Source organism: Aegilops tauschii, chromosome 3, assembly GCF_002575655.3.
Source record: "Aegilops tauschii subsp. strangulata cultivar AL8/78 chromosome 3, Aet v6.0, whole genome shotgun sequence".
In the NCBI taxonomy this organism is placed as follows: domain Eukaryota; kingdom Viridiplantae; phylum Streptophyta; class Magnoliopsida; order Poales; family Poaceae; genus Aegilops; species Aegilops tauschii.
In genome coordinates this window covers 625,133,986-625,148,292 of record NC_053037.3, presented here as the reverse complement: position 1 = coordinate 625,148,292, position 14,307 = coordinate 625,133,986, and the positions used below count along the sequence as shown (strand labels likewise).

The 14,307-nt window shown below is 47.6% G+C and overlaps 2 protein-coding genes across 3 annotated transcripts; one reads left to right on the top strand and one right to left on the bottom strand.

Moving 5' to 3' along the window:
• Positions 1–4,081: 4,081 nt before the first annotated feature.
• On the bottom strand, positions 4,082–12,647 carry LOC123495190 (uncharacterized). Its single transcript, XM_073511402.1, has 2 exons — positions 10,223–12,647; positions 4,082–5,762 (listed from the first exon to the last, which is right to left on the bottom strand). Exon 1 carries the CDS (start codon positions 12,108–12,110, stop codon positions 10,770–10,772), a length of 1,341 nt encoding a protein of 446 aa, XP_073367503.1. The 5' UTR covers positions 12,111–12,647; the 3' UTR covers positions 4,082–5,762; positions 10,223–10,769.
• On the top strand, positions 6,322–8,421 carry LOC109780302 (cytochrome P450 CYP72A616). 2 transcript variants are annotated; one of them, XM_020338894.4, is made up of 4 exons: positions 6,323–6,898; positions 6,977–7,221; positions 7,369–7,750; positions 7,837–8,421. In XM_020338894.4, exons 1-4 carry the CDS (start codon positions 6,365–6,367, stop codon positions 8,266–8,268), a joined length of 1,593 nt encoding a protein of 530 aa, XP_020194483.2. In that variant the 5' UTR covers positions 6,323–6,364; the 3' UTR covers positions 8,269–8,421. The 2 variants fall into 2 exon arrangements, with proteins under 2 accessions (XP_073367502.1, XP_020194483.2); XM_073511401.1 differs by having other exon boundaries at positions 6,322–7,221.
• Positions 12,648–14,307: the final 1,660 nt, after the last annotated feature.

Genomic DNA, 14,307 nt, shown 5'->3' with positions numbered 1-14,307 from the left:
ACAGTAATGCGTCCCATTTATGTGACGTGTATATCTGTGGCTTTGACACGAGTACAGGATCGGCAGTCAGTTACCCTTCACCCCGGTAGATATCCCAGCCCCGGTGCTATATAAAGGCCACTCCGTGACCTTGCCGAGCACCCCTCATCTTTGTGCACAGCACTCACAGCCTTTCCTTGCCATGTTGACCCCCAGCATTTATCTGAGAACCCCAGACGCAACCCCCGGCAGCTTTGTCAAATTATTGTGGGACTTTACCTGCAGTACTATGAGTGCCACCCGTCCACCCCAGTACAAGTTGCTCAAATCGAGGATCACTCCATCCACCTCGAAATATTGGGCAGTGGTGCACATCCCTCCCGCATACCCAAACCAAGACCCAACGGAAGTCTCCTTCGTGGGGAAATCCATGCCGACTCCGCAGATGGCCATAGAAGCTGCTGCGTACGAGGCGCTCACCCGCCTTCGATTCGCAGTGCCCTATGCCAGCGAGCGAGGGTACTATTATTTTCCGGGTCGTGCAGCACCAGGAGAAGTTGCATCTTTCCCCGGTGGGCGCATTGAGAGAGATCCAGTGCTGGCCAACCTTGCCCAGTACGTCATTGCCCAGGAGCGTCTAACTCAGCGAGTAATGGGTTATCTCCAGAGCCTCGCTGATTTAAATCCTCGGATCGCTATTGGCAGACCACTCAGGCCTGACCAAGAAGGGCGCATTCATCGACTGGTCAACCCGCTTCCCCCGATAGAAGAGGAGTGTGCCCCGGTGCCAGAGGCGTTTTCTCGGGACCCCGTCGCTTTACCGTTTTCTATGTAAACGCCTCTGATGTATTTATTTGTCCCAGTACGTGTATTTATGTGTTGCAGCATGTTCGTAAAATCTTTGTGCGACGGATCCGATTTTTTCTTTAGTTCCTGTTTTGTGAGCGGTGTTACAGCTGTTAGTTTTGTTTTAATTATTTCTTATCTCGCAACATGTTTTCGAGGAGATCTCTTTTCCCCGAGTTATTGCTGCGTATATATGCTTTTTCCCGGCATAGATTTTTATTCGCGCATCATCGTTACAGCAGACTCTCAGCAGCCACCACTCGACCACGATCACGGTTACAGTCCCTGAACACATTTTTGCGCCTATCTAACCACACTCGAGGACACCACAGTCTCAGTGAGAAAGACTTGTGAGTGTTCATTCGAGCGCGAGCCGCCCCGGCACTCCGACAGCAGTCAGCCCCGGTGCCGCGTCTAATCCACATGATCGCCGCCGCCGCGAAGAGCCAACACTCGTGCGGCAGCATCACGACGATCGTCCAGGATCATCGCGCACAGGAGCACGGAGAACCCCAGCAGCACCGCCAAGCCTCCACACACCAGGACCACATACCAGTCCGGCATTGCCTCCGCCATTGGAGCCTCGGCTCGAGCTCCTAACAGCAGCTATGGAGAAGAAGGAAGGAGGAGTAGGAGCGAGGCCGGGTGTGAGGAAGAAGAGAGGAGCACCGCGAGCGTTTTATAGCCCGAGATCGGTGTACGGTGGGCGAGGCACCAGCGCCACCCGTCGCTCGACCGCCGGTGTTCGGAGGTGAGTCCGCGAGCAGTGCCGACAGCGCCCTGGCCCGCGAGGTGAGTGCACGCTGCACCTGCAGCACGCACGCCGCGCACTACCACGGTACGGCCTTGATGCCCTACGAGCTAGGCATCGCCGGTGAAGGAAGCGCGGGAGGACGCGCGAGGGAGAAGAGAGAGCCAGAGGAAGGAGAAGAGGCCGACAGTGGGCCCTGGGCCCACCTGTCAGCCAGAGAGAGCACGGTGCTCCCGGGTGCGACCAGCGTGTTTTGGTAATTTAGAATTTATTCTAAATTACTGTATCCAGTAGAAATATCTCGTTTTCCCTAACCGTGGATTTTTCCACGCTGCGCCAGTGTAGCATACTGTGGTTTTACCCCCACTTATTGCCCTCTCACTGTAGCCTTTTAGTTTTTGTGCAACTAGAGGATTTCATTGATAAAAGCAATTTTTATTTCAAAAACAATTCTTGTCCAAAACAGCTTTTAACAAATCTCGAGGACGAGATTTTTTTCTTAAGGGGGGTAGTGTTGTGACACCCCAAAATTTTGGCCTTATTTTGTTTATTAAAATATTGCCAGGAAATAAAACTTTTCCAATCTGTCAAGTTTTACCTTTTGTGATTTTGGATTTTTGCCTCTAGTGGGAGAAACCTTCAAGGGTATTGTTGGACTTGATTTCTCTCCATAATAAAACCTTTATTTATCAGTGGATTCAAATGTTGCAAGATTTATTTATTCAAAAAGCTTTCTTTCTTTAAAATGATTCCTTTTGCATTTGGGGCCTATTTGCACTACAACCACTTGACAAATGCTTTTAAAAATTTCACCAAAATTTGGGGATGTCATGTGATGGTTCCACATCACTTTTATGCAAAGATACCTTCTGGCCATTGGAGACTTTGAGCCCTACACCAATTTTTCCAATCTGGTCCAGTAGGCACTTTTGCACTGCAACCCATTTAAATATTTCTTCAAAAATTCTTTCAAGTGTTTGGAGATGACAGTGGATGCATACAATTCATCTCCAAGCAAAAACCCAATGATGTTCTTTGAAAAATTTGAGTGGATCAACCTCTTTTGCTTTCTGGTCCAAATTGGTGATTTGTACTGCAACCATATTTTTCCTTGCTCTAGTGACCCTGAGCTTTTTCCTACTTGTAGCCCTCCCTACCAAACTCTTAAGTCCAAGAGATTGGGCTCATTGGAGGTTTTGAAGTGCATGTTCTGCATTTTCTGCATTTTCCGCTCGAGGAGTCATTCAGACACTCGTTTGGCACCAGTATTATTATTTCTGCATTTTCCGCTCGAGGAGTCATTCAGACACTCGTTTGGCACCAGTATTATTATTTCTGCATTTTCCGCTCGAGGAGTCATTCAGACACTCGTTTGGCACTAGTATTATTATTTCTGCATTTTCCGCTCGAGGAGTCATTCAGACACTCGTTTGGCACCCAGTATTTTATTTTGGTATATTTTTATCCATATGTGTGCATCATGGCTTCCCGTATATTTTCGTGACGGATGTATGATCGACTATTAAATCTGGAGTATGTTGGATATATTATACCCGTGTTCTTAATGTTTGCGAGTACATTCAAACGTCTCACAGGCTTGTCCCTGGCTATTGTCTTGGCCAGATTGCCTTGCGTGGAGGTATGCATCGCGGTGACACCCTCGGAGCCTACGTGTTGACGTGTGCAGCCTCGCGAAGATAGGAGTTATCCTGGTCAGCTGTTCTTGTGGGAAATGGAGTCCCATAGACGCAGATGTTTCCAACCGCTTCCGCCCTCAACCATTAGAAACCAAGTGTTGTACTCCCAGGCCTAAATGGTCTTGTACTACATATTTTTGTTCCTTGCTTGGAATTCTTGTATCAAGTTGGTACCTCATCAGCTAACAGTAATCCTGGGGCTGGTGAGCACACATGCCGTTTTTCTGGGAATTTACATCCCAAAAATCCGGTCGTGACATATGATCACCCAGTTACGTTGTGACGTTTGATAGAACACAAGGTATTCCTCCGGTATCCGGTAGTTGCATAATCTCATAGTCGAAGGAATGTATATTTGACACTAAGAAAGCAGTAGCAATAAACTGAATGATCATATGCTAAGCTAACGGATGGGGCCTTGTCCATCACATCGTTTTCCTAATGATGTGATCTCGTTATCAAGTGACAACACATGTCCATGGTTAGGAAACCTTAACCATCTTTGATCAACGAGCTAGTCTAGTAGAGGCTTACCAGGGATACGGTATTTGTTTATGTATCCACACATGTATTTAAGTTTTCGATCAATACAATTCTAGCGTGAATAATAAACCTTTATGATGATTAACGAAATAAAATAATAACCATTTTATTATTGCCTCTAGGGCATATTTCCGTCAATTTATTAGAGACATACACTTTCATTTATCAAAATTTTCTTCTTTTCAGAAATGGCCTTGGCCTCACAATTGAACAGTTTGGTGCCGAAAACCGGCCTTCTCTGTGCGCTGGGACGTGGTGTTGTCGGTGTCCCTTATGTAGGCAAGCATGGCTCTTGAGATGTCTCATGTGGACGGTTAATTGCCTATATTTCTTTCTCTCTTAAATTTATTGTTGTTTTACCGAGAAATCCAATAGTACTTCCTCAATGTACAGAGATTCAAGAAAGTGATACTATTCTTTCAAATGACAAGTGGTGGCAACTGGTTGACGAGGGCTAGGAGGATAAGCAGCGACATGGATGGCATGCCGTGCCGAAATAAATGACGTGTGGCGGCTTGGTGGGGGTGAGTCTTGAGTCATGTTTATTGTATCAAAGGTGTAATTTATTTTCTCCCGGTGCAGCGCACGAGTATACTTGCTAATCCCAGAAAAATGAGAGAACTATATTTACCAGTAACAACATAGACAGATTGTTTCCACGAGAGTCGGCCCTAACTGAAAATCTATGGAATTGAGCTCATCTAGCAGTGGATGGATGATAGTTTGATGAAAGAGGGTGCAAATGGATATGGCCTTGTACTCGTCACGCAGAGCAGCTGCATGCGTCCTAGACCGTGCTAATTAATCCGCCTTCGCCTGCAAATTAACCGATTGATTAAGACGTCTAGTCATCTCACATTAGTCTACCAGCCTTCTCTACCTTGGCAGCATGTATGACTCGATCCATAGAAAAGTCGATCCCATAGGTAGATGGATAGATAGTAGACAAATATTTTGCAACCAAAGTCAAAAAATAAAAATCGCGTGCGTGTGTACATGACACCTGCCATGCCAGCGCCATAACAACTCGTATAGGGGATGAGAGGAACCACAACCAACAATTTAGCCTCCTCTTCTTGTTTGCATTCTAATTAAGTTTGAATAGAATTCTGAGCCTATTGTTCACATGCCATCTAATTAAGGGGATGTCAGGTGGTTACTTGATTCTAACTCAGATATTTGTTGGTAATGTAGGAGTTTAGGTGTTATTATATATAAGATTTTCATTTATTAAGATGAGACATGCTTTCTTTTTTGAGAAAGACACCCGAAGGGCATCGAGATTCGAGAGAGGTTTTTTATTGGCACATGGATGTATGAATGGAAGAAGATACTAGAGGTATAGAGCTGGGCATTTATATATTCATCAAAATCAACCAGACGGCCAGCTAAGAAAATAATCAATGAGATGGCCCAATAGTATGAAGGCCATATTCTGTCACCCCTGTAGCTAGAATACTCAGTCCTCTGGGAGTTCTTTCACACACAAAACTATGATTTCAGCTACATCTTACCAGGAAGCTAATTTGACATGCCACCATCGTCAGTTAATAAATTATGATGGGTTTGTGAATTGAGCAGCATGATCTTGACCATTTCATACCAACTCAGGTTCTGGAAATAATCTCAGAACGCATCCTGCATGCAGACCAGTTTACTGATACCTCATATATATAGTAGAGCTGAGTGGTGCTACGTTGTTAATCATCAAGTATTCTGAAGTCGCCATATTTGAGCGTTTAGCAGACATCTCCCATAATATTGCGTCACGGAGTAGAGGATCCTTGAGAACATGGTGATGGATACGACTGTCCACACAAGGCGGTACAGGACCTTCATAATCGCGCGCCGTTGTCTTAGAGGTAAACCAACCGGTATAGCACAAGGTGGTCTCCATCCAGTAAACACTTGAGGTACGTCGCGTCTCCATCCAGTAAACACGCACCCTTCACATGGTTAATTAAGTGCAGGACAAGCAGTGTTAGCACTTGTCATGAGTAAATAAATTCTTTAGGTCAGGTTTCTGCAATACAAAACAGTGCCAGCAGAGCACTTGGTGAATGGAAGTCAAGTCAGACACTTGCCGGTAGGCAGTTGGCCGCACCTAATGCTGCAGACACACGAATCAAACAGCCAATCTACGGAATAGATGCGTATTAGGATCGGCATTCTGAATTTCTTTTAGCGACCGAAAACAGCCACGCAAGGGGAAGGCACAGATGGGCGACACGTGCGGGGCGCGGCGCAGGCAAGATTTTTACGTCTGTTGCCTGTTCAAACCCTCCCTCTCTTTTATAATGGTTAGTTATTGTTGAAAAAATTAGAGTTTCTTGCCGGCCAAGTTCCTTTGGAACGAGGCATTGACTCTGGCGTCCCGTTGACTAAGGTGTCCACATGCCACAGCATTAATTGCAGCGCAAGAAACATAAACAAATGAGCACACAAGACTTATCTGTCCTAGTGACACTTGTATATATATATATATTCAGAGTTCTGAATGCCAATCCAATCCATTCCAATTTCCAAGCACGCCCACGAGAGGGAAGCAATGAATCTTGAATCGGTACTGAGTCCAGCAGCACTACCGTGGAGCTACCTCGCCTGCGGCCTCTTGAGCTTGGCGCTCCTAGTCCTATGGCCAACCACCCGGCTGCTAGAGCAGCTATGGTGGCGGCCGAGGCGCCTGGAACGGGCTCTTCGCGCCCAGGGCCTTCGTGGGACGTCCTACAGTTTCCTCCTCGGCGACATGAGCGACTACGGCAGGCAAAACAAGGAGGCATGGTCCAAGCCCCTGCCGCTGCGCTGCCACGACATCGGCGCACACGTCATGCCTTTCCTCTACAGAACCGTCCAGGAGCACGGCAAGCAGTGCATCTCCTGGTTCGGTCCGGTTCCCAAGGTGAGCATCACCGATCCTAACCTGGTCAGGGAGGTCATGTCCAACAAGTTTGGGCACATCCAGAAGGTCAAGTTCCCGGCGCTGTCCAAGCTCCTCGCCGTGGGCGTGGCCACCCACGAGGGCGAGAAATGGGTCAAGCACAGAAGGATACTCAACCCTGCGTTCCATGTCGAGAAGCTCAAGGTACCTACCTACCTGCAGGTTGCCCCTCTTTTTGATAGCCGTTGTGGCAAGTGTGTGACTAATTCGCTTGATTTGCAGATCATGTTGCCCGCCTTCTCTTTGTGTTGTGAAGAGCTTGTTAACAAATGGACACAGTCCCTTGGTCCCGACGGCTCGTGTGAGGTGGATGTTTCCTTAGAACTCCAGAGCCTCACCGGAGATGTCATCTCACGCACCGCATTCGGCAGCAGTTATCTCGAAGGAAGAAGGATTTTTCAACTCCAGTCTGAGCAGGTCGGGCGGTTCATGGCAGCCATTCACAAGATTATGATTCCCGGTTACATGTGAGTTACCTTTTTTCTTCTTCTAGAAAGCCATGTATTTACAAATAGAATTTTATCTTACTAGTTAGTACTACTTCCACCTTACCACTGCCGACCAGGTGTTTTGTGCTTATCAACTCGTATACTGACAACGCAAGTGCACTTTAGGTCCTTCCCTACTAAAAATAATCGAAGGATGCGTCAAATTAACAACGAGATAGAGTCCATTCTACGAGGTCTAATTGGGAAAAGGATGCAAGCTATGCAAGGAGAGAGCACAAACGATGACTTACTCGGCTTATTGCTGGAGTCAAACAAGACAGACATGAATGAAAATGGCCAATCCATTCCTGGAATGTCCATAGAAGAGGTAATAGAGGAGTGCAAGTTGTTCTACTTTGCAGGAATGGAGACGACATCAATATTACTCACATGGACGATGGTCGTACTTAGCATGCACCCAGAGTGGCAGGACCGTGCAAGGGAGGAGGTTCTTGGCCTATTTGGAAAACATAAGCTTGACTACGAGGGTCTTAATCGACTCAAAACCGTGAGTACTTACTGAAATTACTCGAGTTGCTGCAAACATTTATCGGATCAGAAGTACGGTATCTTATTAATATATATGTTGTGCAGGTGACAATGATTCTTTATGAAGTTCTCCGGTTGTACCCACCGGCTAGTGCGTTCACCCGACAGACATACAAGGAGATTGAGATCGGAGGCGTCACATACCCGCCTGGCGTGATTTTCGAGATGTCCGTGCTGCACATCCACCACGACAAGGACATCTGGGGAGACGACGTGCACCAATTCAGGCCCGATAGGTTCGCGGAGGGGATCTCCAAGGCGTCCAAGGAACCGGGAGCATTTTTCCCTTTCGGATGGGGGCCACGGATCTGCATCGGTCAGAATTTTGCACTGCTTGAGGCCAAGATGGCATTGTGCATGATTCTTCGGCGTTTTGAGTTTGAGCTCGCCCCGTCGTATACACATGCGCCACATACCGTAATGATGTTGCGTCCCATGCATGGTGCTCAAATTAAGCTACAGGCGACCTCTTCGTAGTAGTATCACCATATACACATATTTCAGAACATATTTGTTTTTGAGAATGATTCACTCTACATGTATCATATGCACTCTTATCTTGGCCATGTAAAAAGGCTTTCCTTGCCTTCTATCGTAATAAAGGTCCAACATGATTTAGGGCCATGATAACTCATCTGTTTTTACTCTTTGACCAAATTAAACGTATCTATAGTGCTAATCGCCTAGGAAGGTATTGTGCAGCGTTCACAAGGTGTAACACCGGTGCGCTCCTCAAGTGAATTCTTATCATTTCCCATGGACTTCGGCCAGCCGTTGTTTCCGAGAACAACTTGTTGGGCTAAGTCCCTCCACATGAAGGTGTGTTTGGCAGCCCAACATCAGCCCATAAGTCCAACACATGTCAGCCGTTGATCTGCGCTGCATCCAACGGTTGAGAGCGCTTCCAAGAGAAGTGAAGCAAGAAGAAAACCCTAGCCACTCCACCCCTTGCTGGTGGTGGCTGCCATTCGTGAGAGTGAGAGAGAGAGCACACAAGAGAAAACACAACCTGAGAGAGAGGAAGAAGAAGAAGCAGAGGTTCTGTCCAGATTTGCTGCATCTGACTAGACGGTGTTCAAGCTGGTGGTTGGAGGCTCAAACGTGCTTGGATCGACCCCAAACTTGGTGAGCTCGTTCCTTACTTTGAGTACTTCGATCTGGTTAGCTGGTTTGAGGATTGGGTCAGTGGAGCATCAGATTTGAGAGTGATTTTGTCAGCTCTGACTGCTGCAGTTTCAGAACAGAGTAGTTTTGGGAGACGAACAGTTTGGGTAGGCAAACGATGTCCGATTGAGCTGAAATTTGGAGGGGATCTCAAGAACTCGTGTGTCTACTTGTCTGCCAAATTTGGTGCTGTTTGGTTCAGCGGTTTAAGAGCAGTTTGCAAAACACTGAAGGGTACAGAAGCTGTAAACTCTGCTTTGCTGAAATGTTGCCTCTCGTGGATGTTGTTGCTGTTGCCGGTTGGCAACATGGAGAGTGTGTTGTAAATCTCTCTAGAGGTTCTAGAGAAGACTTTGTACTCATCTTTCTCATAGTGAAGTTGCGTGGACCGGTCGGTCCACAGCCGTGGTTTTTTACTCCTCAAGTTGAGGAGGTTTTTCCACGTTAAATCCTGTTTCACATGTGCATGTTGTTTGTATTATTCCGCTGCTTACTTGTTGGTTGAAGCTGTCCTCAAAGTTCATCACAAGTGAAGGGGGCTGTGTAGTGTCCATATTTACCGTGTCGGTGAATTTGTGCAGCGCATTGTTGCTGTCCAGCCCTAACACAACTACCCAAACTAGTGCCTAGTGCGCACCTTGGTGCGCACCTGTCTACCATGAAATGAGTGAAACAATTAAAAACAAGGCACATGTAGATACACATCAGCCTGCGGAATCACCACAGACCAGGAAGATCCCAACTGTCATTAAAGAAATAGATACAAAGTTTTGTTTTGAGCACTCATGGACTAAACAAAGCACCTTAAACCAAAAGTCAAAAGTGCTAATACATATGGGTTTAACAATGCAGGAAGTGTTAGATTTGGCTGATACGGTTTATTATGAATCTAGAATTATAATTTGTTCAAAGTTCTGAGTTTCTAATGGAACCCGCAAAAAAAAAAGAATTATAATTTGTTCAAAGTTCTGAGTTTGTAATGGAAATTTGGTATAAACTAAACAAATCTTTGCAGGCATTGAATCAGTATTACCTCCGACGCAGAAGAAAAAAATGATGTACAGTAGCTGACCAAATCATTGCAGCTTGGTGTGTATGTCCAAGACTAAGAGCTAGTTCATTGAAGGTTTTACTCTGTTCTATTTAATCTAGGCAAGGAGCTTCAAATCACACACAAAATTAAGTGAAGTTATTAGCTCATTTGAGTGTAGGACAAATAATGCATCAGTCGCATCAAAAATTAAAAAAAAGCAGTGCACGCACTAACCTGGCTGGTCGTCCTCTTCTCCTGAACTTTCTACACAGCTACAGTACTCCATCGCCCATCTGGCTACCGCGGCGCCTTTGGACCTTGGTCAAAAACCTGCCAAAATATACGGTGAATGCTGATACCAAAAACACTATCAGCATATAACCTTCAACCATCAATTTCCGGGCTAATAGGCATGAAGCAATGGAACTACCCAATCCAGATGATAGCTGATGGTAGATAAAGCCAAGAGGAATGTCTTCGCCATTTGGCCTCAATGCCGAAGTTCAGAGGAAGATAACAAAGTGTACATTGAGCCCTTGAAGAATGACTGTATGGCTCCCAACAATGCATTTTTTTTAATCAGAAGATTTATGGACAGCTTTAGAATGCCAATTCTAATTTAAATGCATGTCTGATATTCTGTTGCAGCCCAATAAAGCGCCAAGCATACCTGAACCAATTGCTTTAGCTGCAACCTTGAACTGAGCGATTAAGTCCTCGCATTCAGATGAATCTCCGTAGTTTTCACTCCATGAGGACATTATGGTATATACAAATGTAGTTAGAGACTTCGACATATACAAATACCAGAACATCCGCGATTGCCCCGTCTTGTAGTAGTACAAGGCACAATACAAGCACGAATGGCAGGTAGCCATGGAAGCTCACACGGATAAGCCACAGTTTGAAAAGAATCTGTCTTGTATTTGTATTTCGCCACCTCCATGCTCTCAAAGTCGATGGAGAATAGCCATTTCTCCTCTGCCGGAGAAAACACGATAGAGCTCGTGCTGGTTGAGACAATCTTGGTAGACTGACAAAAATACTCATCCTTGTGCCCTTCCAGTCCACGGGTAGCCTCCATTAATTGGATGCTCTTCTGAAGCTCCCAGTCGGGGCTATCATACCACCTTGCCACAAAGATGCGAAGGTTGTCGCCCTGCAAGCAAGCAAGATGCACCATGTCGTCGTTGTCGTCGTTGATATCGAGAGCCCACAAAGCCGATCCTCGGATGTGGTCCGGCAATGCGAGGATCTCAAACTCGTCTTTCCACTGGAAATTATAAGTTAGCAAAGAGGAAGGGTCATCTTGCATGGCCCAGAATATAGAAATTTGGGCACGACCAAGGAAATGCAGGGATTCCGTGGCATGGAAGCGGAATTCAGGACTGGCCCTCTCTGGGTACTTGACGATGAACCAGCTGGCACGCTTCCCCCTCCATCCCTCTTGGAACGCGTAGGCGTTCGCTGTGCCAATGTTATCAGATAGCCCGATGTGCTCATTGAAGAGCAGGCAAATCACTCTGAAACTCGACATTTCATCGATGGCACGGCCCCACCGCGAGGTATCTCCTCTGTCATTGAAACCATGGAGGAATACACCAATGCATCGGTGGTATTTCTTTTCCTCCATGCGTGGGATTAGTTGGTAACGCCGTGTGAGGGGCTCGCAGACTACGAGGTCAGGCAAGGTATGACGTCTCCACCCAGTCTTCTTCTTGGCGAGGAGGAGGAGGGTGTGGCGGCTATCAACGATCTCCCATGACCTGCTGCCACCTGCAGGGAGGAAGTCCAGGGAGAAGTGGCGGCTATTGACAGCTAGCACTGGCGAGGAAGGAACAAAGCTGTGGCGGCGACCGTCAACAGGGGATGTGCGGTTATGATAAAGGCCTGCCACAAGAGATAAGGGATGGGGGCTGGAACCAACGTAAGAGAGGAAGTTTGCATCAACGATGATGCGGCGCCATTGCTTGCAGGTGGCTGCAGCTCGGACGAGCCATTGGGGCGAGGTGAGGTACAAGAGGATGAGCTTGAGGAGCTTGTCGGGGATGTCGTGCAGCGTCGTCGGCCTGGCCGGCGACTCTCTGGGCGGCAGCGCCGTGTAATTTACTCTGTTGGCCATGGGATGGGGCCTGGTCGATCAAGAGCTTCGGCTCCTTGTTTATATATATGGCCTTGATTAGTATATTAAGTAACACTAGCTCTGTCATAAAGCTGGCTTTGGCGTGTCGTGCCCTCCAAGTAGGTCTGAATCCCTCCGAGTATGTATTTTTTTATCCCCAAAAAAAGTAGGTTTGAATCCCTCCAAGTAGTGGTTGTGGTTGGATTAGCATATTTTGCTCGTCAACGGGTTCCTTACCCAAATATTATTTGTATTTTGGGTATACGCGTAACTCTGTGCAGTTTGAACAAGACTTCAACCAAACAAAGCCATGCGAATATGTATCAGGAATATTCTTACCTGTGAACGAGGTCAGGCAAGGTCTTCTTCGCGAGGAGGGTGTGGCGGCTAAACTACAACCACAATAAAACCTTTCTGAGAAATAGAAAGCGGCAAAATGGAAAGCCGGAGATCAGCTCTCTTTTCGTGAGTGACAGATAAACATGTGGATTACCAGAAGCGCCAACTTCAACTCTAGGCATACATCAATGATCAATGCAAACTCCATTAATCAATAGCCGTCGAATATTCAGGGGGGGGGGGGGGGGGGGGGGGGGGGAGATCTTGGTACTCTAGGTACTTACCAAAGGTAAAAAAACAGAGTAATTTATCCCTAATAATAAAGCACGGATTGACTTTGTCGGGTTCACCGTCATAATACGCTTTTACGATTTGTATAGACAAAATCGTAATATAAACGAGGTGGTACTAATTTTATGGAATTTTTATCCATCGTCTAAGAAAATTTAGTCCAAAGGCCGCTACGCGCCCAACAGGCTGGGCCTCAACCTGATGTTCCGCACGCTGCCTCGGCCACATCGTCAAGATGGAAAAACGATTCCTGATGGCCGGCTCCTGCCACCGTCAGGGCGGAAAAAGAATGAAAACTAATCCAATCCACTTGTGAATCAAACTCCCAACCTCGGCTTCCATCTATGGGGAAGTAGCCCGCCGCACGGTACTATGATAGCATGAGATTCGATTTCTATTAGTCCCATATCGCTTCTTTAAATAAAATCAGCCAAGAGAGACCCCATAAATCCCACTCAAAAAGAAAGAAAAGATAACATAGAGGCAAGGAGGGGACAATCCAGACGCGGCGGATGGCGGGATTCGACGGTCGGCAGCCGGCAGGGTGCTCGTGCTGCCGGCGATGAACACACCACATAGAGGCAGGCAGGGAGGGGCCGGGGCGGTGATCGAGGTAGACTATGTCGGCGGCGGCTGCACATCGGGACTGGCGATCAGGAGGGTGCGGTGGCTTGTGTTGATGGGGACGACAGATCCAGAGTGGAGGCCAGCTCCGGACGCGGCGGATGGCGGGGTTCGTCGGTCGGCGGGGTGCTGGACGCTGGTGCTGTTGGCGACGAACACAACACAGAGCAGAGGAACTCAGGTACCAGCAGCACAGTCCGCCACCAGCTTCTCTCTTTCCATGTCGCGGACAGCCGCAGACTTTGCGGTTGGGCACGTACTGAGGACTGGAAGAGCGCACGCAGGCTGCGGTCGTTTAGGAGCCCACACCGGCACGTTGCCGGGACACTTGAGGAGCTGGCCTGCAAAGGCGCAGTACTGTGCGAGCACAGCCGCGCGGCCCTTCTCGATGGCGGCGGAGCCGGCGTCGGCGAAGGCGTACATGGTGGCCATCTGAATCTAGTAGTGGTATGTGATCCTGTTGAGGATGGACAAGGGATGTACTGACGCCTGACAAGACATCGACGGCCAGCGTTGTATACGGTTTAACTCCATGCAATCAAGTTGAATCGTTGAATCGGTGACGAAGAGTTTGCTTGATAGCTGCTTGTGGATTCTCCCGATCAGAGAGAGTAGGCTGGTAGTACGAGTTACTCTGTATTTTCATTGGACGGAGCATACACGGAATGTTGCGACGCCCGCCGGACAATGCGGCGTGTCCGCTTGAACCCGTTTGTGATGATGCAGTCAGCCCTGTGGCAGCTTTGCGGGTTTTTGTTTGACGGCGGAGCGGCGGGATGACCCGTCCATCTTGCAACCTGACACAAGGGTGCGGCAGGCGCTGCTAGCCGGCGGTGCGGGACGCGGGAGCTGTGGCATGCGGTCGCTGCGCTGTTGAGGCGTGGAGGTGGATTGGATTGGGTCTTCCCTGACGAAGACAATCTTCATGGTACCTGATGAAGAC